The sequence below is a fragment of the Tachyglossus aculeatus genome, chromosome 8 (assembly GCF_015852505.1).
Source record: "Tachyglossus aculeatus isolate mTacAcu1 chromosome 8, mTacAcu1.pri, whole genome shotgun sequence".
Lineage (NCBI taxonomy): Eukaryota > Metazoa > Chordata > Mammalia > Monotremata > Tachyglossidae > Tachyglossus > Tachyglossus aculeatus.
The window spans coordinates 23,373,850-23,398,015 of NC_052073.1; the positions used below are offsets into that span (position 1 = coordinate 23,373,850).

Below are 24,166 nucleotides of genomic sequence, written 5' to 3' on the forward strand. Positions count from 1 at the left end.
AAGCGCTGGGGGATACAAGGTGATTAGATTGTCCCACGTGGGGCTCACAGCCTTAATCCCCGTTCTCCAGATGAGGGAACTGAGGAACAGAGAATAATAATAATAATAATGATGGTATTTGTTAAGTGCTTACTATGTGCAAAGCACCGTTCTAAGTGCTGGGGGATACAAGGTGATTAGATTGTCCCACGTGGGGCTCACAGTATTAATCCCCGTTCTCCAGATGAGGGAACTGAGGCACAGAGAATAATAATAATAATGATGGTATTTGTTAAGTGCTTACTATGTGCAAAGCACCGTTCTAAGCACTGGAGGGATACAAGGTGATTAGATTGTCCCACGTGGGGCTCACAGCCTTAATCCCCATTCTCCAGATGAGGGAACTGAGGCACAGAGAATAATAATAATAATGATGGTATTTGTTAAGCGCTTACTGTGTGCAAAGCACTGTTCGAAGCGCTGGGGGATACAAGGTGAATAGATTGTCCCACGTGGGGCTCACAGCCTTAATCCCCATTTTCCAGATGAGGGAACTGAGGTACAGAGAATAATAATAATAATAATGATGGTATTTGTTAAGCGCTTACTGTGTGCAAAGCACTGTTCTAAGTGCTGGGGGATACAAGGTGATTAGATTGTCCCACGTGGGGTTTACAGCCTTAATCCCTGTTTTCCAGATGAAGGAACTGAGGCACAGGGAATAATAATAATAATGATGATGGTATTTGTTAAGCGCTTACTATATGCAAAGCACTGCTCTAAGCGCTGGGGGATACAAGGTGAATAGATTGTCCCACGTGGGGCTCACAGCCTTAATCCCCATTTTCCAGATGAGGGAACTGAGGCACAGAGAATAATAATAATAATAATGATGGTATTTGTTAAGCGCTTACTATGTGAAAAGCACTGTTCTAAGCGCTGGGGGATACAAGGTGATTAGATTGTCCCACGTGGGGCTCACAGTCTTAATCCCCGTTTTCCAGATGAGGGAACTGAGGCACAGAGAATAATAATAATAATAATGATGGTATTTGTTAAGCGCTTACTATATGCAAAGCACTGCTCTAAGCGCTGGGGGATACAAGGTGATTAGATTGTCCCACTTGGGGCTCACAGTCTTAATCCCCATTCTCCAGATGAGGGAACTGAGGCACAGAGAATAATAATAATAATAATAATGATGGTATTTGTTAAGCGCTTACTATGTGCAAAGCACTGTTCTAAGCGCTGGGGGATACAAGGTGATTAGATTGTCCCACGTGGGGCTCACAGTCTTAATCCCCATTCTCCAGATGAGGGAACTGAGGCACAGAGAATAATAATAATAATGATGGTATTTGTTAAGCGCTTACTGTGTGCAAAGCACTGTTCTAAGCGCCGGGGGATACAAGGTGATTAGATTGTCCCATGTGGGGCTCTTAATCCCCATTTTCCAGATGAGGTAACTGAGGGACAGAGAAGTTAAGTGACTTGCCCAAGTGAAGTGACTTGCCCAGAGTCACACAGCCGATAAGCGGCGGAGCCGGGATGAGAACCCATGACCTCTGACTCCCAAGCCCGGGCTCTTTAGACCAGGCCACGCTGCTTCTCTAAAAAAGAGAGACAATCCCTGCCCTCAACGGGTTTACGGTCTAGAAGGGGGGAGGCAGACATCACAACGAGAAACGGGCCTCAAAATGAACAAATAGGATCCGGAGGCTGGGTCCGGTTGGGATCGGTGCCCCAGGAGACCCCCGGCCCTGGCGGGGCGGTTCTGGGCTGGGTTCTGAGGAGGGTCGTTCTCGGTTCCCGTCCTCAGAAGCGGTCGGAAGCGCGGCCCTTCAGGGTAATGGGAGAGTCATTCATTCATTCAATCGTATGTACTGAGCGCTTACGGTGTGCAGAGCACTGGACCAAGCGCTTGGGAAGAACAAGTTGGCAAGGCTACCCCAGCAGGGCTGGGAAAAGCAGCGTGGCTTAGTGGATCCATCACCGGCCTGGGAGTGAGAAGGAACCTGGGTTCTAATTTCATTCATTCATTCGATCGTATTTATTGAGCGCTTACTGTGTGCAGAGCACTGGACTAAGCGCTTGGGAAGAACAAGTTGGCAAGGCTACCCCAGCAGGGCTGGGAAAAGCAGCGGGGCTTAGTGGATCCATCACCGGCTTGGGAGTGAGAAGGAACCTGAGTTCTAATTTCATTTATTCATTCAATCGTATTTATTGAGCGCTTACTGTGTGCAGAGCACTGGACTAAGCGCTTGGGAAGAACAAGTTGGCAAGGCTACCCCAGCAGGGCTGAGAAAAGCAGCGTGGCTTAGTGGATCCATCACCGGCCTGGGAGTGAGAAGGAACCTGGGTTCTAATTTCATTCATTCAGTCGTATTTATTGAGCGCTTACTGTGTGCAGAGCACTGTACTAAGCTCTTGGGAAGTACAAGTTGGCAACATATGCCGCGTGTCTGCTGTGTGACCTTGGGCAAGTCACTTCACTGGGCAAGTCACTGGGGAAGCAGCTTGGCTCGGTGGAAAGAGCATGGGCTTTGGAGTCCGAGGTCATGGGTTCTAATCCCGGCTCCACCAACTGTCAGCTGTGTGACTTTGGGCAAGTCACTTCACTTCTCTGGGACTCAGTTACCTCATCTGTAAAATGGGGATTAAGATTGTGAGCCCCCTGTGGGACAACCTGATCACCTTGTAACCTCCCCAGCGCTTAGAACAGTGCTTTGCACATAGTAAGTGCTTAGTAAATGCCATTATTATTATTATTATCTGTCTCCTTCTCTAGACCATAAACCCCCTGTGGGCAGGGATCTTGTCTACAAACACTGTTGTACTTTACCCAGCACTTAGAACAGTGCTTTGCACATAGTAAGCACTTAATAAATGCCATTGTTATTATTATTATTACTTCACTCCTCTGGGCCTCAGTTGCCTCATCTGTAAAGTGGGGATTAAGACCAGGAGCCCCGTGTGGGACCAGGGACTGTGTCCAACCTGTTTAACTTGTATATACCCCAGCACTTAGAACAGTGCACTCCTCTGGGCCTCAGTTGCCTCATCTGTAAAGTGGGGATGAAGACCGGGAGCCCCATCTGGGACCAGGGACTGTGTCCAACCTGATTAACTTGTATCTACCCCAGCGCTTAAAACAGTGCTTGGCGGAGAGTGAGCACTTAAGTACCATAATAATAATAATAATGATAATTATTATTACCGTTATCCCGGCCCGCTTGAACCGGGATCTGAGCCCTTGTGGGAACCGGGATCCTCGGGCCTGTGACTCCCTGAGGTTCCCGGTGACTGGATCCGACTCTCCCGGCAGGAGAGCTGCAGATCAGACTGTTCTTAGCTCAAGGACTCGTCTCCGGAAAGCAACAAGATCAACAGCTAGCCAAATTACAGCATACGGCTACTAGAAGGTCGGCCTCAGAGGCGGCTGACGGCTCCCGTTCCCCGGCAAACGCTGGAACCGTCGGGAGCCTGGGCAACGCGCCCTCTTATCCTGACCCCTCGGTGACAGTTGGGTCTGGGCCAGCGAAGCCACAGAGGTCCAACTTCCGTCTTGGAGCCCAACCCCGTGACCTCGCGGGGCATGAGCCTTGGGCTGGTGTTCCAAGAATTCTCCGGGTAGACTGATAAGATCACAGGCCGGAGCCTCTCCTGAGGGAACAACGTTGTTTCCTTACAAACGCTTCCCAGAATTGGTACTAAGTGTCTTCCTCGCCCTTTGCCGGAGTGGGCTCTGTGCTAAATGTCATCCGTTTCCTTCCAACCAGCCGGAGGGAAGAGGCCATTTGGAAACTGCAGTGGTCATCTTCCCTTGTCACCAGTATCGCCCTGGGCCAGCCACTTCAGGAAGGTAGGTGACCGGCTGTGTGTTCGTGACCCAGCGCCCGAGGGCTCTCTGGGCTCGGTCAAGGCGCTGGAAGCGGTCGATGGGGAGGGCCCTGAGGGCAGCTCTCCAATCGGTCTGAGTTCAGACCGAGGGAAGGACGTAGGGGGAAGTGCTTGGGACTCCTTAGGGAGCCTACTGGGAGCGGAGCACTGTACTAAGCGCCTGGGAGCCCAATAAAAGTTGGGTTCCCTGCCCTTGAGGAGCGCCCAGTGGAATCGGTGGAAGCAGCAGGCTTAACTGAATAGGGGTGTCCTCTCACGGGACTCCTCTCTTTGCTCTCTTTCTCGGACGTTAGCGGTGACCAAGTCGAGCCTCCTGAAACAGAAGATCTTTGATGTACCCCGGGGCCAGCACAGGCTCAACAAGAGCCAGAACCGCGCCGTGCTGGAGGCTCTGCAGAAACCCTTCACCCTCATCCAGGGCCCTCCAGGTAAAAGCCGAGAGCCTCTCTGCCGGCGACGGGCGGCTGTTTGAACGGTGGCCGCGATTCCCCCGCGCCCGCTTCCAGGAATTGTCTTTCCAAGGACCCCGCTCAGTGCAGGAACCCCGACGAGGGACTCCGTGTGGAATGAACGACGTGGAAGGGCACTCACTGCATTCTCCTCAGTCCTCTGCCCACCACCTTGGGATGCCAGGGGAGGGAGAGGAGAGCCGGGAATCGGGGCCGGGCTGCCTCTTTGGCCCCCGACTCAGCTCCCCTGAGGGCCGGCTCACTTCCCTTTCCCGGCTCTGTAGGCACTGGGAAGACTGTGGTTGGAGTCCACATTGTGTACTGGTTTCACCAGCTGAACCAGGAGAAGCAGCAAGATTGGCAGCCCCTGGAAGGCGAGAAGAAGAAGAAGGAGACAAAGGAGAAATGCATCCTGTACTGTGGGCCTTCTAACAAGTCTGTTGACGTCGTCGCCGGTAAGTCCTTCCGGCTTATGTTCAGGGGTTAAGGTTTAGGGGTGAGGGGACGTTTTCCCCTCATGGTGCCTCCCTTCCCTCCCCTCTCAGATGAGGATCAGGGAAGTAAAATCTCTATCTAGAATGAACCAGATCCTGAGTGTTCTTTGTTATTATTACTAATAACGATGATAGTAAGACTAATGGTACTGGTTAAGCACTGCTCTGAGTGCTGGGGTAGATACAAGTTAACCAGCTGGGACTCAGTCCCTGTCCCACGTGGGGTTTAGAGTCTAAGTAGAAGGGAATAGGATTTAATCCTCATTTTTTTCAAAAAAAAAAAAAGATGAAGTAACTGAACCATAGAGAAGTGAAGTGACTTGCCCAAGGTCACCCCGCAGACACGTGGCAGAGCGGGGATTAGAACCCAGCTCCTCTGACTCACATGCTCTTTCCACCAGGCCACACTGCTTCTCAGAGGGATGGGGAGCGGCAGATTACAGATGGTGCCCCTCATAAGGGAAAGGAATAATTTCCTTTCCTTTGGGCCAGGGAGAGGCCTGACCCCCTCATCTTCCCCCGCATCCGTCAGTCGCCCCGGGAGAGCCTACGGGTCTTGTATCCCACCCTGCGGGGCCCGGGTGCTTGGGTGTTATGGGAAGCAGCTTGGTCTAGTGGACAGAGCACAGGCTTGGGAGTCCGAAGGACCTGAGTTCTGATCCCGGCTCTGCCACTTGTCTCCAGGTTGACCTTGGTCAAGTCATTGAACTTCCTCTGAGACCCGACTGCTTTCTCCCTAGAAATCCTGTTGAGAATGAGGGGTTCCCTGCGGCCTCTCCGGGTGTACAGCGAGCAGGTGGAAGCCATGGAGTTCCCTCCTCCCGGAAGCTGCCGGAACTTATCCCGGAAACACATTCGGGAAGGGAAGCCAAAGCCAGAGCTCAGGTAAGGGGACCGGTTGGTGATGGCGAGTGGGGCTGGGGTGAGACCCTTCCGCCTCCCTCCTGGTGGGAGAAGGAGGGGGACGGACAGCACCCCCCGCCAAGCCCCCGGGGGGGACCTTCTGGCTGCTCGACATGGAGCAGGAGGGGGGCCTCGGCCCGCTTGCGGCTGTAGTGAGGCTGGACTCTCCCCCCTCGCAGGGAAATCATCCTTCACCATCGCATCCGGCTGCCGTCCAACCCGTGTTTTCATGAGCTCATCGAGTTTGACAAGAGAGTGAAGAAAGGAGATCTGTTTACGAGTAACGAAATTGAGATGTGAGTCATGCCGGATGCCGAGGGTCAGCGTGGCCCGGGTGCCTCCGCCGAGGCCCGCGGGGGGTCGGCAGGGACTCGAAGGGAGCCTCCTCATCGGCCGGTCAGAGTTCGGGGACCCGGCAGCTCGGACGAGGCTCAGTGGAGAGGTGGAGTGACCTCTCCAGCTCTCCTGTTTCCTCCTCTCTCTGCTTCTCAGAATCTGCTCTATTATTATTATTATTCATTTTTTAATGGTATTTGTTAAGCACTTACTATGTTCCAGGTGCTGTACTAAGCTCTGTGGTAGATGCTGGCTAATCAGGGTGGACATAGTTCATGTTCCACCCAGAGCTCACAGTCTTAATCCTCTCTTTACAGATGAGGTCACCGAGGCACAGAGAAGTTCAGTGACTTGCCCAGGGTCACCCTGGAGACAAGTGGTGGAGCCGGGTTCTTCTGATTCCCAGACCCGTGCTCTGTCCGTTAGGCCATAATGCCCAGGCGCCCCAGCCCCATGGGTTGGGGCACAAATGGGGGGACCCGCACGCTCTCCCGGGGCGACCGACAGATAGGGGAAGACCTTGAAGTCAGGCCTCTCCCTCGCCCAAAGGAAAGGAAATTATTCCTTTCTCTTCTGAGGGACACCGTCCGGGAGATGGGGGTTTGGGTTTTGACCATCTCCTCTGCCTGGTCCTGCAGATTTAAGACAGTTCTCTCAAAGGCCAAAAGCTACGAGCTGTCCAGACACGATGTCATCCTCTGCACCTGCTCCTGTGCGGCCTCCAACATCCTGACCAAGCTGAACACCAAGCAGATCCTCATCGATGAGTGCAGCATGTCCACGGAACCCGAGACGCTCATCCCCCTGGTCAACCATTCCCGGGCTGAGAAGGTCAGTGGGGAGGCACGGATGGAGGGTGACCCTGCTTGTAAAGTCAAATTCCAGTAAGCCCAGTCCCATTTTATTCTGATGACTGGACACCTGCCCACATGTTTTGTTTTGTTGTCTGTCTCCCCCTTCTAGACTCTGAGCCCGTTGTTGGGTAGAGACCGTCTCTCTATGTTGCCAACTTGTACTTCCCAAGCGCTTAGTACAGTGCTCTGCACACAGTAAGCGCTTAATAAATACGATTGAATGAATGAATGAATCGCCGGTAGGGTTGGGATGAATTATTAGTGTTATTATTATTGTATTTGTTATCTACTTACTATGTATTAAACATTGTTCTAAGCCCTGGGGTAGATACAAGTTAATCAGGTTGGACACATTACCCACCCCACATGGGGCTCATGGTCTAAGTACGAGGGAGGAAGATTGAATCCCCATTTTACAGTTGAGGAAACTGAGGTACAGAGAAGTTAAGCGACTTGCCCAAAGTCACACAGAAGGCGCGTGGACGAGCTGGAATTCGAACCCCAGGTCCTCTAATTTTCTGGCCCGTGAATGGAAAGGGGACATACTTAATAGCACTGGAAGGGGAAGCGGGGGGAGAGGAGGAGGAAGAGAGAGAGAGAGAGATACAGTGAGGGTCTTTGAAACACGAAAAAACAGTCAGTACAGTCACAATAACCCAGGTTCAGTCACTGGCTGGAAATCTGGATGGCAAATTGTGCCCAGGGGCTCACAGTTCAGTTGGAGTGAATTTTCAGCCGTCAGTGGAGGAATCCTTGTGGCCTTTCTCTAAAGAATCTTAGGTGGCCAGCATGCCTAGGGCCCTGCTGGGTGCTTGGGGGTGGGGAGGGCGGGGTTAGGCTAGGCGGAGGACTGATTGGCCTGAATCCCGGTGTGTTTCAGGTGGTGTTACTGGGGGATCACAAACAGCTGCGGCCCGTAGTCAACAACGACGCCTGCCGGAGCCTGGGAATGGAAAAGTCCCTGTTTGAGCGCTATCAGAGCCAAGCCCTGATGCTGGACACACAGTACCGGATGGTAAGGGTGCTGCCCCCCTGCCCCTTGGACCCTGTTGGGACAGGAAGAGAGAGGATCCCTGACTGGGTCTGGTTTTTGCAGACTTGGCAGTGTGGGGATTGATTATTTGGGGTGCTCCGTCCCACCCTAGGCTTCTGGGGAGAGGACTTCTTGGAGGGCAAGAATGGGACATTCTGGGGAGCCCACAGGCTGTGGATGAGGAGGCTATTAAATGGCAGTTGGGAGATAATAGTAAAGGGCGGAGAGAGGGATCGCAGAAGAGCAGGGGGTGGAATAGAGGGAAATAGGACATTTGAGAAAGGCCTCAGGGGTTGTGAAAAGTTTCCCCAAACCTTAGTACTGAGGTGAGCGTATCACTTTTTCTGAACCAGAGCCTCAGGAGAAGAAGAAGCCCACAGAACTCGACATTACCCCCGATTTCCCACTCCTCCAGTTCACTCCTGACGTCTTTCCCTTCTCCACAGCACAAGGATATCTGCAGGTTTCCTTCGAAGGAGTTTTATAACAACAGGCTTCAGACCTGCCCTGATCTGAAATGGCCCCCAAGTGTCTTTTTCCACAAAGAGAAAGCCTGCTGCCCCATCATCTTTGGTTACATCGAGGGGAAGGAGCAGAGCCTCCTCGTCTCCACGGACGAGGGGAATGAGAATTCTAGAGCCAACCTGGAGGAGGTGGAGCAGGTGGTAAGTGCTCTGGGGGAATAATAATAATAATGATAATTGTGGTATTTGTTAAGCGCTCACTATGTGCCAGACACCGTTTTAAGCTCTGGGGTAAATATAAGATAATCGGGTTGGATACAGTCCCTGTCCCACATAGGGCTTACAGTCTTAATCTCCATTTTATAGATGAGGGAACTGTGGCCTAAAGAAGTGAAGTAGATACGGGTTAATCAAGTCCCACATGGGGCTTGCAATCTAAGTTGGGGGGAGCACAGGTGTCAAATTCCCATTTTGCAGATGAGAGAACTGAGGCACAGAGAAGGTAATGCCTTGCCCAAAGTCACATAGCAGACGCGTGGCAGAGCCGGGACTAGAAACTAGGTCCTCAGATTCCCAGGCCCGTGCTCTTTTCACGTGTGCATGCCTCCTGCCCATCCTAACAATTGTGCTATTTTTTAGGCATTTACTATGTGACAACTTAGAGCCATACTAAGTGATGGGGTAAGAGACGAGATAATCAGGTCAGACACAGTGTAAGTGGGAGGGAAAACAGGTATTAAATCCCTGTTTTATTGCCACTGATTCTACCTCTGTGCTCTGTTTGGAGGAGTCTTTCCATCCACCCAAAGCTAGGTTTTGGTTTAGCGCTCTAGGGGAGAGAGCAGAGGCCTTGAATTTACCAGTGCCTCTCTCTCCCCTCAAGGTGCGGATAGCGAAACAGCTAACTCTGGATGGCACCATTAAGCCCAAGAATATTGCCATCCTAAGCCCCTACAATGCCCAGGTGGCCGAAATCAACAAGCGTCTCCTGAAGGAGGGGATGGTTGGAGTCACCGTCTCTTCCATCATGAAGAGCCAAGGTAAGGCTCCCTCCCCCAGCCGAATCCCAGTAGACTGGGGAGTGGGTGAAGAGATTGTTGCTTTTCTGAGTGTATTTGAGAGTCTTTGGAGATGATACCATTGCGTGATAGGTGGGGAGCAATCCTCGCCTTCACATAAGCAGGGAAGGCTTTCTGGAAGAGGTGGGATTGGAGAAGCTAGAAAGAGGTGAAGGAGCGAGGTTGCTGAGTGGAGCGGGAGGTCATTCTAAGTGTTAGCCATGGCAGGGGAGAGGCTGTGGAGATGGGAATGCTGGTCGGGGCGATGGGTGGAAGGCTAGGATGGTTGCTTCCTTGGGAATAGAACAGGCTCACACGCTGTCTTTAGCTCCAGGTCCTAGTCAGGCATCACCTGTGGCATAATAATAATTATTGTGATATTTAAGTGCTCACTATGTGCCAAACCATATGCTCAGTGCTGGGGTAGATGCGAGATAATTAGATTGAACGCAGTTCCTGTCCCACATGGGGCTCACAGTCTAATTGGGAGGGAGAACAGGTCAGTTATCCCCTTTGTACAGCTGAGGAAACGGAGGCTCAGAAAAGGTAAATGACTTACCCCACAGCAAGTCTTGACTTGTTCACACAGCAGGCAGATGATGGAGCCGGGATTAGAGCCCAGGTCTCCCGACTCCCGGGCTCTTTCCCCTAGGCCACACTGCTTCTCCACCTGGCCAGCTAGGGCAGTTTGGGATTCTGAGGGAGGTGAGAGGGTTCAGTGGTCCCCCGACCGGTGTCCTCGCTGTCCATCTTCCAGGGAGCGAGTGGAAGTACGTGATTCTCAGCATTGTGCGGTCCTGCCCCCGCTCGGACATTGACAGGAAGCCCACCAAGAGCTGGCTGAAGAAGCACCTGGGATTTGTCACCGATCCCAACCAGGTCAACGTAGGCATCACCCGAGCACAGGAGGGATTGTGCATCATTGGTGAGTGAGGGGAGTCTGGGGAGGGAGAGTGGGGTGGTGGAAGGTGCGAAAGGGGACCAGAGACCAGCCTTCTCTTTCCACCCAGGCCTCCCAAGCAGGGATTTGTTTTTTAATGGTATTTTGGTATTTGTTAAATGCTTATTATGTGCCAGGCACCATACTAAGCACTGGGGTAGATATAAGCTAATCAGGTTGGAGATGGTCCTTGTCCCACCTAATAATAATTATGGTATTTGTTAAGCACTTACTGTGTGCCAAGCACTGTTCTAAGCGCTGAGGTAGATACAGGGTAATCAGGTTGTCCCACGTGGAGCTCACAGTTTTAATCCCCATTTTCCAGATGAGTAACTGAGGCACAAAGAAGTTAAGTGACTTGCCCAAGGTGATACAGCAGACAAGTGGCGGGGCCGGGATTAGAATCCATGTCCCCTGACTCCCAAGCCCGGGCTCTTTCCACTAAGCCACGCTGCGTGGGGCTCACGGCTTAATCCCCATTTTACAGATGAGGTAACTCAGGCCCAGAGAAGTGAAGTGACTTGCCCAAGGTCACACAGCAGATAAGCGGCAGAGCTGGGATTAGAACCCAGGTCCTTCTGACGCCCAGGCCCGGGCTCTATCGACTAGGCCACACCGCTTTTCAGCATGGCTCAGGCCCTGGCTGACAGTTGAGATGAGAGCCCCAGTGTATAGCTAGGGGATCTGTGTTTCTGTAGGTTCGTGGGGAGGAGAAGCAGGGTGGTCTAGTGGATAGAGCACAGGCTTGGGAGTCAAAAGGATCTGGGTTCTAATTCCAGCTCTGCCGCATACCTGTTGTGTGACCTTGGGCAAGTCACCTCACTTCTCTGTGCCTCAGTCCCCTCATAATAATAATAATAATAATGGCATTTATTAAGCGCTTACTATGTGCAAAGCACTGTTCTAAGCGCCGGGGAGGTTACAAGGTGATCAGGCTGTCCCACGTGGGGCTCACGGTCTTAATCTCCATTGTACAGATGAGGTAACTGAGGCCCAGAGAAGTGAAGTGTCTTGCCCAAAGTCACACGGCTGACAAGTGGCAGAGCCGGGATTTGAACCCAAGACCTCTGACCCCAAAGCCCGGGCTCTTTCCACTGAGCCACGCTGCTTCTGCATCTGTAAAATGGGGATGAAGATTGTGAGCCCCATGTGGGACAGAAACTGCGTTCCACCTAATTTGATTGTATCCACCCCACCGCTGGGCTCATAGTAGGCGCTTAACAAAGGCCACAGTTATTATTATTATTATTATGTCTGATGGTCGTTCTCCCATTCTCCCTTGGCTTCCCGTTCTCCCACAGGAAACCACTGCCTCTTGAAGTGCTGCCCGCTTTGGAAGCGGCTGCTGGATTTCTATCACCAGGAAGGTTGCTGTGTCCCAGCTCCTAACGTGTGCGTTAGAAAGAGGCCGGCCTTCCTCCCGTAAGGCTGGGCTCGCAGCCAGGACAGCAGGTGGGAAGACCAGGACCGGCCTTGAAGCCAGGCGACCTCTCCTCTCCTCGAGCCACTGGATCATTACAGTGCCCTCCCCCCAGCATCTCCTGATTCCCCTCAGTACATCTATCGAAGTTTTCGCCTTGGACGCTCTAAGCTCCAACATTTTACACTTTTCTTATGAAAACAAACAGAAAAAACAACCAAAAAAAGTTTTATGGAAACTGCCCCCACCGCGGGAGCCTCCCTCAGTTGCTCCCCAGGTGCCTTCCGGGACGGTGGCTTTGCCTCAAGGACCAAAAGGACGCGCCCCAGCTCAGCAGAGCCACCCGACCGCTTTGGCCCACAGGGCTTCGGCCCTCCTGTCAGGGACCAGCCTTCCGAGAACCAGCAATCCCTTCGAACGCCTATGTAAAGTCTCTCCCCTGGCCCCGAGAGAAGGACACCGGGCGCTGGAAGGCCATTTTATTTATTAAAGCAGAAGGACCATTTGGTTTTAACCTGAAGGGAGAAGCAGGAAGAGATTGTGATCCTCTTGGCCCTTTTTTTTGGTTTGTTTTTTAAGTGCTCTTAATTGAAATTGTAAATATCCATTTGTGAGCAAGGGGACTGGAGGCGCACTGAACTCCTCCCAACCTGGGCGACAAAGAGGAATTCTGAGAGAAGTGGATTTCCATCGCAGACTGCGTGTCCAAGCCCTGTCCTGTGCGCTTTACTTGAAAGATCCAAGAAAGAGATAATTTTTATAAATGCTTTTTTTTTAACTTATTATCTCTGGACCTCTTTTGGTTTCTGATCTGTGGCCCTGATGTTCCTCTCGTGTCGTACGTCAGATGTGTTCTCTCTGTGTTCTTTTTAAACAGCCAAATTCCGGCCGGAGGAAGGGGAGCACGAGATGGATTCGGGGCTGGTGAGGCCCCACCTGACCGAGGGGTTTTGCTTTCTGCGGGGCCGAAGCGCTCCGCTGGAGGAGGGGGAACATTGTCCAGGATTCCACTGCCGACAGTGTTCCACCAGATTCAAAACCTCACACATCCTGGCCGGCTTAAACCCTTCTTCGCAGATACCTCCTGAGATGGAGGTGAGGCTTCTGGGGCAGCAATTTTAAACCAAATTCAAAGAAAACTCGCGGTGTTTGCACTAGTAACTTCAGGAGCGCTCCTGTGGTAATGTGAAGGAATCGTGCAATAAACCCTCTCCCCGAGGGGAAGCCACTGGCCTCCAGGCAGCTGCACCGGGGCGCTCGGGGCTGGAATTCCTCACAGGTGGAACGGGCGGCCCAGCGGGACCAGTCCAAGTTCGAGTGGCGACAGACGGCAAGGAACCTTGGGGACCAAACTTTTTCAGCTTCCCTCGCCGCCGCTGTAAGAGCCGCCACTTCCTTCATCCGCAACCGAACTCCGAGACCCTCGGGCACCTCACCGGGGAGGGTTGGGGTCGAGAGGTGAGATGAGGAGAAGACACCGAGCCCCGCAGTTCCCTCAGCGGGGAGGGGAGCGGATTTAGAGTTCCGACCCGGCCACGAGTCAGTGGTTTCCGAGCCTGCTGTGCCCAGGGAGTTGGCAGCTATCCCACTGCAGAATTTCTCTCTCTGTCGCTCTCTCTGTCTCACCTTCAACGCTCTCCTGCCCAGTCCTCTGTGCGCGTACTGTATGTAGGCACCTGTGGGATTCTGTTACCTGTGAGAAAGCACCCAACTTGCCCTTCGCTCGGGGTGAAAGTCAGAGTCGTTAGTACATGAGCCAGGATTCGGGGTTTCGTTGAGCGTGCGTATTCACCCTCCGGGTTCCATTTCAAGCATTTTGGGGCGGGGGCATCTGTTCGTGCAAAGTTATTGTAATACCTGCTGCTTTTCTAAAACAAATCTGGCACTTACTACCTACCTATGCATTCTTCATAGTGCCTGGCACCCTGGACCCTCAGTGAACGAGTGAGGCGGGAATGGTCAAAGTTACTGGGCACCGTCTATTTACGAGGAGATCCGTTGGCATCTGGTTGCGGTTTTTGTCATTTGGTTTACCTGGGTCACGAGGGCCCGAAATCCTCCCTCCTACCTAAGGCAGAGACAGCTCTCCCTTTCAGGCTCTCTCTCTCTCTTATTCTTGCCCTCTCTCTTTCCCTCTCCCCCGGCAATCTGGGGTTCTTGTGGTTTTGGCTGGAAAAAGCCCTCAGCGTTGTGGCTGCAGTTATTTCCCAGATAGCAACCGGCTAGCATCTTTCCTGCTCAGGAGGGAATGTGTCTCCGCGCCCCGGCCAGCGTAGTGAGCCCCATTCTCCTAGTCGGAGATAAAAACCTCAGCCTTCCGTTGGCATTGCCTTCTCGTGACTTCTCTCCCCTCCCTAACCACTTCCCCCGGCCCCCCGCCCTGGCCTACCAGCTAGTTTCCCCCCCCCCCCCCCCCCCCGGGGAATCCGGGTTTTCCCTCGAGGGGCTCTGCACTGTGGAGAGGAGGGAGCCATAGCCTGCCTGAGGGGAAGTCCGGGCAAGGTGGCACACAGCCCTGGGTAGCGGGGGGCAGGTGGGCTGGTCCTGATGTCTCTCCTCCGGGACTTCCCCTCGCCGCGCCCGTGCAATAATAATGGATTCCGAACAGTCTCTGAGATGCAAACCGAGGCCCCTGGACGGGAACAGGTTTGATATATACGTATTTTAGAGTCTTTGTATACTTCCCCCCCACCCCCCCACCTCCCGATTTGTGACTTCTACTGGCTTTAGGACCCTTTTGGAAAACGGTGTATTCTGGCTGATTCTCTTGTTTTTTTAAATCAAGGACGCGCAGGCTTCCTCATCCCTTTTGATACCCGAAACGTGACTGTATGGACTGCTCTGATTGGACATTAAATTAATTTTATTACAAAGACAATACCCGGGTGCTTTTTTCGTGCCCCCTTCAGTGTGGTTTGGGGTGTTTTTGTGACCTCTGGGGGTGGCAGGGAAGCTTTAAAGAGCTGGGCGGGTCCTCCCGACTGAAAAGAAGTTTTGATGTGAAGAGGCAGGGACCAAAGAAAGAACCATCCCAGCTATTTCCCTGTTCAGTCAGTCAAGGATTTTCCTCGAGAGCGTACTGCCAGCAGAACACTGCTGAGGGAAGGTACAGCGCAGGCTCTGGGCTGGAGGGGTACAGTGCTCAGCGCTTAGATCAGTGCTTGGCACGTAGTAAGTGCTTAACAAATACCATCGTTATTATTACAGTCCCGACACTCTGCTCCAAGTTTGGGGATCCCAGCTATCAGGGGAGGAAGGGCAGAGGGGCTTGAGGACACAGCCCAGACGCTTTCTACATTCACAGCTGCCTTCCCTGTAGACTAGGGGCAGCTGAGGGCAGGACAATGTGACTACACAGTAGCAAGCAGGACTGGGGCAGACCCTTAGAACAGTGCTTCGCACATAGTAAGTGCTTAACAAATGCTATTATTATTATTGTTAATAATAATAATCTCTGTTACCTCTCTAGCCCACCAAGCATTTCCCATGTAGAGCACTGAGAAGCTGTGTGGCCTAGCGGAAAGAGCACGAGCCTGGGAAACAGAAGGACCTGGGTTCTAATCCCTACTCCACCACTTCTCCGCTGGATGACCTTGGGCAATTCATTTACCTTCTCTGTTCCTCAGATACCTCTTCTGTAAAATGGGGTTTAAGACTTTGAGCCCCATGTGAGACGTGGACTGTGTGTCCAAACTGTTTATATTGTATCTGCTCCAGCGCTTAGCACAGTGCCTGGCACATAGTAAGCATTTGACAAATACCATTTTAAAAATCAGGATGCCTTGCCCATTGGAATCAATCCCTGACCCAACTACCCCATGCACTTCACCACAGCCCTGTCTGATTTAATAATAATGATAATTATGGTATTTATTGAGCACTTTCTATGTGCCAGGCACTGTACTAACCACTGGGTGGATACCAGCAAATTGGACTGGACACGGTCCCTGTCCCAGGTGGGGCTCGCTCTCAATCAATAGAGAAGCAGCGTGGCTCAGTGGAAAGAGCACGGGTTTGGGAGTCAGGGGTGATGGGTTCAAATCCCACCTCCACCAACTGTCAGCTTAACTTCTCTGTGCCTCAGTTACCTCATCTGTAAAATGGGGATTAAGACTGTGAGCCCCACGTGGGACAACCTAATCACCTTGTATCCTCAACAGTGCTTTGAACACAATAAGCGCTTAACAAATGCCATTGTTATTATTATTAATCCCCATTTTACAGAAGAGGTAACCGAGGCTCTGTGAAGTGAATTGGTCACACAGCAGATAAGTGGCGGAGCTGGGATTAGAACCCATGACCTTCTTTCTCCGGGGCCTGAGCTCTTTCCATAATGCCACACTGCTTCTCAGGGCCAATGTGGACAGGTAGGTGGACAGAGAGGGCAGGGATAGCTCTTCCTGCAGAACTGGAGAAGGAAACCTGGGGCTTCTCTGCTGCCCTATAGTTCCACCTCGATGCCCGCGGACCAGGAAGCTGGACCTAGCGTTGGTGTGTAAAATGGAGATTTTAAAGAGCCCGGCAACAAGGTTTGCCAGCTGACCACTAAATTTTCCAGGAAGGTGGCCAGATTTGGGTGGGAGAGAGGGGAATAAGTGTAATCTAGTGGAAAGAGAGCACATATTAGGGAGGTGGAGGACTTGTATCTTAATTCCCGCCCCGACACTGGCCTGCTTTGAGACCTTGGGCAATCTCAGCTGTGCATCTCGGTTTCTTCATCTGTAAAATGGGAAGAATAATGCCCATTCCTCACTACCTCCCGGGGGTCTTTTAAGGATACAAATCAGATAGGTAATATGAAAGCACTTTGTAAAATGAGAGTGCCAAGACTGTGAGCCCACTGTTGGGTAGGGACTGTCTCTATATATTGCCAACTTGTACTTCCCAAGCGCTTAGTACAGTGCTCTGCACACAGTAAGCGCTCAGTAAATACGATTGATGATGATGCAGCTATTATTTTGGGGAGCTCAAAGTAGGCTGAAGGGAAGGAAGGTGGGAGATACAAAATGAGAGACAGAGATGTGTAGAGAAAACAAAAGTTGAGGGTAGGACACATCAGGAGGACAACAGATGGAGAAGACACACTCCCTGCCCTCCAGGAGTTTACAATCTAAAGGAAAAGAGAAGAAAGCACAGATCAACAAACAATAGGCAAAAGGGTAAGGAAACATAGGACTGTTAAAAAAAAATAAGCGTTTAAACATGTGAATTAAGGGTGTGATGGCAGGGAGGTAAGTTATCTGTGTTTCTTTTCCCTTAATCTGCTTCTAGAGAAGTATGGTGGTTGAGTGGAAAAAGCACAGGCCTGGGAATCAGAAGACCTGGGTTCTAATCAGCGTGGCTCAGTGGAAAGAGCTCGGGCTTTGGAGTCAGAGGTTATGGGTTCGAATCCTGGGTCCGCCACATGTCTGCTGTGTGACCTTGGGCAAGTCATTTAACTTCTCTGAGCCTGTTACCTCATCTATAAAATGGGGATGAAGACTGTGAGCCCCCCGTGGGACAATCTGATCACCTTGTAATCTTCCCCAGCGCTTAGAACAGTGCTTTGCACATAGTAAGCGCTTAATAAATGCCATTATTATTATTATTATTAATCCCTGCTCCACCCCTTGTCTGCTGGTGAGCTTGGGCAAATCACTTAATTTCTCTGTGCCTCAATTCCCTCCTCTGTAAAATGAGGATTGACGGTGAGCCCCACATGGGACATGGATTGGGTCCCACCTGATTATCTTGTACCTACCCCAGTGCTTAGTACAGTGCCTGGCATACGGCTGAGGGAACTGAGATTTGTATTAGGTAGAGTGTTAGTTCTGCTTTTGTGAGACCCGTTGGCAAGAAGAGTAGTCGGCTTGCTCCCCGCATGCAAACTATAAAAGTGTTCTCTAGAGATTATAGAGTGCTGCTCGGGTAGCGGCCTGCACAGGTGTTGAGGGACGGATTGCCCTGTATCAGAATTGGTTCTGAAGGAAGGTTGGAAAATGGAAATCTGGATGAGTGAAATTTGGTGGAGAGGATTAAAAGGAACACCCAGATTTTCACTTCATGGAGAATCCATGGTGTGGCATAACATTGACCATCCCCAATCAATCAATCGTATTTATTGAGCGCTTACTGTGTGCAGAGCACTGTACTAAGCGCTTGGGAAGCACAAGTTGGCAACATCTAGAGACGGTCCCTACCCAACAGTGGGCTCACAGTCGAGAAGTCTAGTTTAGTCTGTATCTAAATGTATAGTTACAGGAAAACACTAGTAAAACATTCAAACCCTAAAGCCAAAGAGCATGAGCATTTTTTCCCCAATTGGTCGGGAGTATACCCAACCTCATCTGAGCATATAATTGCACATTTAAATAAACATACATTCCACATTTATTATAGTGTGCTTACTTTCATTCATTCATTCATTCAATCGTATTGAATGCTTACTGTGTGCAGAGCACTGTACTAAGCGCTTGGGAAGTACAAATTGGCAACATATAGAGACGGTCCCTACCCAACAGTGGGCTTACACATATCACACATTTCATAAGTTTATTTTTGCTAATTATAACAATTTCTATATAGATATCTACATTTAGAGGCTGTATATTCATTCAGTCGAATTTATTGAGCACTTACTATGTGCAGAGCACCGTACAAGAATAAACACACTCCTTGCCCACAAATGTACATGGCAATATATTTCTGTTAAATGGATCTATCTAATATTTTGAGTGCCATGCTAGGAAAATCTATATATATATATATATTTTTTTTTGTCCAGGTTTTGATAGCTCTGGAAGCTTTCTCCTATGTGAAAAACATTAAGGAAATAACTAATGATTAAAATAGTCCTGATTTAAACTGGACTATTTAAACATAGTCCTGATTTAAACAGAAAAGCTCTGTGGCCTAAGTAGATAGAGCACGGGCTTGGGAGTCGGAAGGACCTGGTTTCTAATCCCACTCTGCCACTTGTCGGCTGTGTGACCTTGGACAAGTCACTTCTCTGTACCTGTTACCTCATCTGTAAAATAATAATAAGTGCCAAGCACTGTTCTAAGCACTGGGTGGGGATTAAGACTGTGAGCCCTATGTGGGATGCAGACTGTGTCCAAGCCAAGTAACTTGTACCTATCCCAGCGCTTAGTACAGTGCCTGGCAAATAGTAAGCGCTTAACAAACACCATAAAAAAATATTGGAAAATTACAAAATAACTTCATTTTAGCCCGAAACCTGGGTAGGTCTGTTAGCACTCTGTTGGATGAGAAGCACAGAAATATGCTATTCACAGGGGCTACTGGGCCTTGAAACCCTGGTGTGGAAGTAGAAGTTTCTGGCAACAGCCACTGTGATTTCTGTGGGCCACAGTGCTGTTTGTTTTTCCCTTCCTTTATTCATTCAATCGTATTTATTGAGCGCTTACTGTGTGCAGAGCACTTTACTTTTCCCCATTCTTACCTCAGGTTACCCTAAATTGGACCTGTGTGTTGGACTGTGTGGACGTTCTTGGACGGGCCCTGCGCTCCTCCCTTTGGTCACAGGTTATTCATTGTTTAACAGTACAATGTAAGCTGGGAGAGGGCGGGATAGCCCTTTTTTTGAAGTATGAGGGAATGTGTAGAAAAGCCAAATCTTTTCCTCCTACAGTGAAAAATTAATTGAGAGAACAGGCTTTGTTAAAGAGGTACCGCCCAGCGGCTGGTCCGCAGCACAGTAAAGCTTCGTGAAATTATTTTCAGGTCCTGTAAGTGCAAAGGACGCAGGAGTACGAAGAAGCAGCGTGGCTCAGTAGAAAGAGCACGGGCTTGGGAATCATCATCATCAATCGTATTTACTGAGCGCTTACTATGTGCAGAGCACTGTACTAAGCGCTTGGGAAGTACAAATTGGCAACATATAGAGACAGTCCCTACCCAACAGTGGGCTCACAGTCTAAAAGGGGGAGACAGAGAACAAAACCAAACATACTAACAAAATAAAATAAATAGAATAGATATGTACAAGTAAAATAAATAAATAGGGTAATAAATATGTACAAACATATATACATATATACAGGTGCTGTGGGGAAGGGAAGGAGGTAAGATGGGGGGATGGAGAGGGGGACGAGGGGGAGAGGAAGGAAGGGGCTCAGTCTGGGAAGGCCTCCTGGAGGAGGTGAGCTCTCAGCAGAGGTCATGGGTTCTAATCCCGGCTCCGCCACATTCATTCATTTATTCAATTGTATTTATTGAGCGCTTACTGTGTGCAGAGAACTGTACTAAGCGCTTGGGAAGTACAAGTTGGCAACGTATGTCATGTCAGCAACATGTCTGTTGGGTGACCTTGGGCAAGTCACTTAACTTCTCTGAGCCTCAGTTACCTCACCTGTAAAATGGGGATTAAGAGTGTGAGCCTCATGTGGGACAGAGACTGTGTCCAACCTGATAACCTTGTATCTACTCCAGCGTTTAGAACAAGGCTTGGCACATAGTAAGTGCTTAGCAAATAACATAATTGTTATTATTATTACCCAAGTACTTAGTACGTGGCTTGACACATAGTAAGTGCTTAACAAATACCACAACTATTATTATTATTATTGTTATGATATGACCCAGAGAATGAAGGGGAGATGAAAGAGCTATAGAAGAAAGAAGAGTGATGTTTTGCCAGGGCAGAGCTGGAAAGGAGCTCCATAGAGGAGGAAAGAAATGAGACAGGGGAGTCGGGAGGGATTCAAATGTTCTGATTATCATTTTGTAATAACAAAGCAGTAATGGCTTTAGCATATGTCCTCTAGACTGTGAGTCCACTGTTGGGTAGGGACCGTCTCTATATGTTGCCAACTTGTACTTCCCAAGCGCTTAGTACAGTGCTCTGCACACAGTAAGCGCTCAAATACGATTGAATGAATGTACTGGGCCAGAGATGATGGTTATTTACAAAGAAAATCAAACCATTCGTTCATTCAATCCTATTTACTGTATGCAGAGCACTGTACTAAGTGCTTGAGAAGTACAAGTCGGCAACAAATAGAGACGGTCCCTACCCAACAACGGGCTCACAGTCTAGAAGGAGGAGACAGACAACAAAACAAAACATGTAGACAGGGGTCAAAACCGTCAGAATAAAAGATGGAGAGACAGGGAGACGGAGAGAGACAGAGACAAATAGGGAGACGGAGAGATGGGGAGAGACACAGAGGAAGACAGGGAGATGAAGAGAGACAGATACAGCGGGAGACAGGGAGATGGAGAGAGACAGAAACAAATAGAGACAGAGAGAGACAGGGAGACGGAGAGAGACAGAGACAAATAGAGAGACAGAGAGATGGGGAGAGACACAGAGGGAGACAGGGAGATGGAGAGAGACAGAAACAAATAGAGACAGAGAGAGACAGGGAGATGGAGAGAGAGACACGGAGACAGGGAGATCAATCAATCAATCGTATTGAGCGCTTACTATGTGCAGAGCACTGTACTAAGCGCTTGGGAAGTACAAATTGGCAACATATAGAGACAGTCCCTACCCAACAGTGGGCTCACAGTCTAAAAGGGGGAGATGGAAAGAGTCAGAGACAAATAGAGATACAGAGACAGACAGGGAGACGGAGAGAGAGACAGAGAGACATAGAGACAGGGAGATTCAGACACCAAAGTTAAAGAAAAACTCTGAATCCTCTGCAGGATTCAGTTGGCAGAAATCTGGCTGAGTTTCCAATGCTCCTGTTCGTCAGAATTGACTTCTTCCCAGAAACCTTCAAATCCATAAGGGATTCTGGGAAACGTAATTCCCAGTCAAGGCCTGAATGGGCTTCTAGGAATAGGCTTCGTATTTCCTAGGCCTCTGGTCAAAAGTTGCCCACAACCAAGATGATGATGATAATAATGGTATTTGTTAAGCATTTACTACGTGCCAGGCACTGTACTAAGCGCTGAGGTGGACACAAGCAAATCAGGTTGGACACAAATAAAAATAAGAATAATTTTGGTATTTGTTAAGCGCTTACCATGTGCCAAGCACTGTTCTAAGCGCTGGGGGAGATACGTGGTGCTCACAGTCTTAATCCCCATTTTCCAGATGAGGTCACTGAGGCCCAGAGAGGTTAAGTGACTTGCCCAAAGTCACGCAGCTGATAAGCGGTGGAGCTGGGATTAGAACCCATGACCTCTGACTCCCAAGCCCGGGCTCTTTCCACTGAGCCACGCTGCTTTTCAAAGCCAGCAGTATTTGAACTCTGATCCTTTTAGATCCTGTACCTTCCTTTTGGGTATCACAACCCAAACTGCGGAGTTTCCCCTACTTGGACTGTGAACCCCATGCAGGAAAGGGACTGTGTCCAACCTAATAATTAATTTGTATCTACCCTAGCGCTTAAAACAGGGTTTGACACACAGTAAGCGCTTAACAAATACCCAATAAAGACAAAAAACTCAAAACTTGGGCAAATACTATCGTCTCTAATTTCCATTCATTCAATCAATTGTATTTATTGAGCGCTTAATGTGTGCAGAGCACTGGACTAAGCGCTTGGGAAGTACAAGTTGGTAACATATAGAGACGGTCCCTACCCAATAGCGGTCTCACAGTCTAGAAGGGGGAGACAGACAACAAAACAACACATATTAACAAAATAAAATAATTAGAATAGTAAATATGTACAAGTAAAATAAATGGAGTAATAAACCTGTACAAATATATATGTATATGCATTCGGTAGGTGCCCGGTAAATGCCCTGGTTGCTTGATTCTCTACGTTCTGCCGATTTCGGAAAAGATTCTGTACGATGTCATTACGTTATGCTGTGGTACCTGAGTAATTCGCGTGATGGGATGTTTGCCCGGTACTTCCAGGTTGGAAAATCAGGGCCATCAGTTGCCATTCTTGCCGAGGAGCATGTAGGCTGGCCAATTGCCCCGTTTTATGCTAGACGGTCCCTTTCAGGCACCTTTATAGTAATAATAGTGGTGATGATAATAATAAGAATAATAATAACATTTAAAAATCTCAAATAGGTACTTAATTCTTGGCCTTGGGCACCCCCTTGCCTCTGATCTGATCCTAGTGATTCGGGGGATAATGGCTCTCCCCCTCATCCCCCTTTCCATCCCCCCCCATCTTACCTCCTTCCCTTCCCCACAGCACCTGTATAAATGTATATATGTTTGTACATATTTATTACTCTATTTTACTTGTACGTATCTATTCTATTTATTTTATTTTGTTAGTATGTTTGGTTTTGTTGTCTGTCTCCCCCTTCTAGACTGTGAGCCCACTGTTGGGTAGGGACTGTCTCTATATGTTGCCAACTTGTACTTCCCAAGCGCTTAGTCCAGTGCTCTGCACACATTAAGCGCTCAATAAATACAATTGATTGATTGATTGATTGATGGCTTCTTTAAAGAGCTGGTCCATCGCAAGCTCTCCACAAACAATATGGTGGCCAGCCCTCCCTCCACCAAATACCCGCGATGTCATATGTGTTGGGCCGGGCAAACAGCGCAACATGATGGCAACATAGGCACTCTGTGGCTCAGTGGAAAGAGCATGGGCTTGGGAGTCAGAGGTCATGGGTTCAAATCCCAGCCCCGCCACTTGTCAGCTGTGTGACTTTGGCCAAGTCACTTCACATCTCTGGGCCTCAGTTACCTCACCTGTCAAATGGGGATGAAGGCTGTGAGCCCCCTGAGGGACAACCTGATCACCTTGTAACCTCCCCAGCGCTTAGAACAGTGCTAAGCGCTTAATAAATGCCATCATCATTATTTAATGGAAGTTTGTACAAGGCCGCCCGAAGCTAGGGTGTGGGGGTTGGGGGGTGGGGACCCTGATCCCCCTCCCCACTTGGCTCCAGAGCTGTTGTGTTCCCCTCCGTGTTCCCCTGGACGCAGGCGTGGCTTCTGAACCACAAAAGTGGTCTCTTAAAATAGAAACCCTGGATAGAAAAAGGATTTAAGAGAAGCTACATGGCCTAGTGGAAGAGCGCAGGCTTGGGAGACAGAGGACACCCCCCTGCCTTACCTCCTTTCCTTCCCCACAGCACCTGTATATATGTATATATGTTTGTAAGTATTTATTACTCTATTTATTTTACTCGTACATATCTATTTTATTTATTTTGTTTGGTTTTGTTCTCTGTCTCCCCCTTCTAGACTGTGAGCCCACTGTTGGGTAGGGACCGTCTCTATATGTTGCCAACTTGGACTTCCCAAGCGCTTAGTACAGTGCTCTGCACACAGTAAGTGCTCAATAAATACGATTGATTGATTGACATGGGTTCTTGTCCTCTAGAGGACAACAGGACATGTCCTCTTGAGAACATGTCTCTTGTCTTCTGTTAGAGGTCACACAGCAGACATGTGGTGGAGCC

At 49.6% G+C, this 24,166-nt stretch overlaps 1 protein-coding gene across 1 annotated transcript in view; it reads left to right on the top strand.

Annotated features, from left to right (window-relative positions):
• HELZ2 (helicase with zinc finger 2) overlaps window positions 1-12,612 on the top strand; it is a 30,153-nt gene extending 17,541 nt beyond the window's left edge. Inside the window, exons 9-19 of the mRNA XM_038750016.1 lie at window positions 3,759-3,841; window positions 4,173-4,307; window positions 4,613-4,783; window positions 5,563-5,707; window positions 5,905-6,021; window positions 6,700-6,892; window positions 7,796-7,930; window positions 8,395-8,613; window positions 9,296-9,452; window positions 10,228-10,395; window positions 11,712-12,612. Of these exons, the coding sequence (XP_038605944.1) occupies window positions 3,759-3,841; window positions 4,173-4,307; window positions 4,613-4,783; window positions 5,563-5,707; window positions 5,905-6,021; window positions 6,700-6,892; window positions 7,796-7,930; window positions 8,395-8,613; window positions 9,296-9,452; window positions 10,228-10,395; window positions 11,712-11,836 (1,648 nt within the window). The 3' untranslated portion in view covers window positions 11,837-12,612. The remainder of the gene's footprint in view (window positions 1-3,758; window positions 3,842-4,172; window positions 4,308-4,612; window positions 4,784-5,562; window positions 5,708-5,904; window positions 6,022-6,699; window positions 6,893-7,795; window positions 7,931-8,394; window positions 8,614-9,295; window positions 9,453-10,227; window positions 10,396-11,711) is intronic.
• Window positions 12,613-24,166: the final 11,554 nt, after the last annotated feature.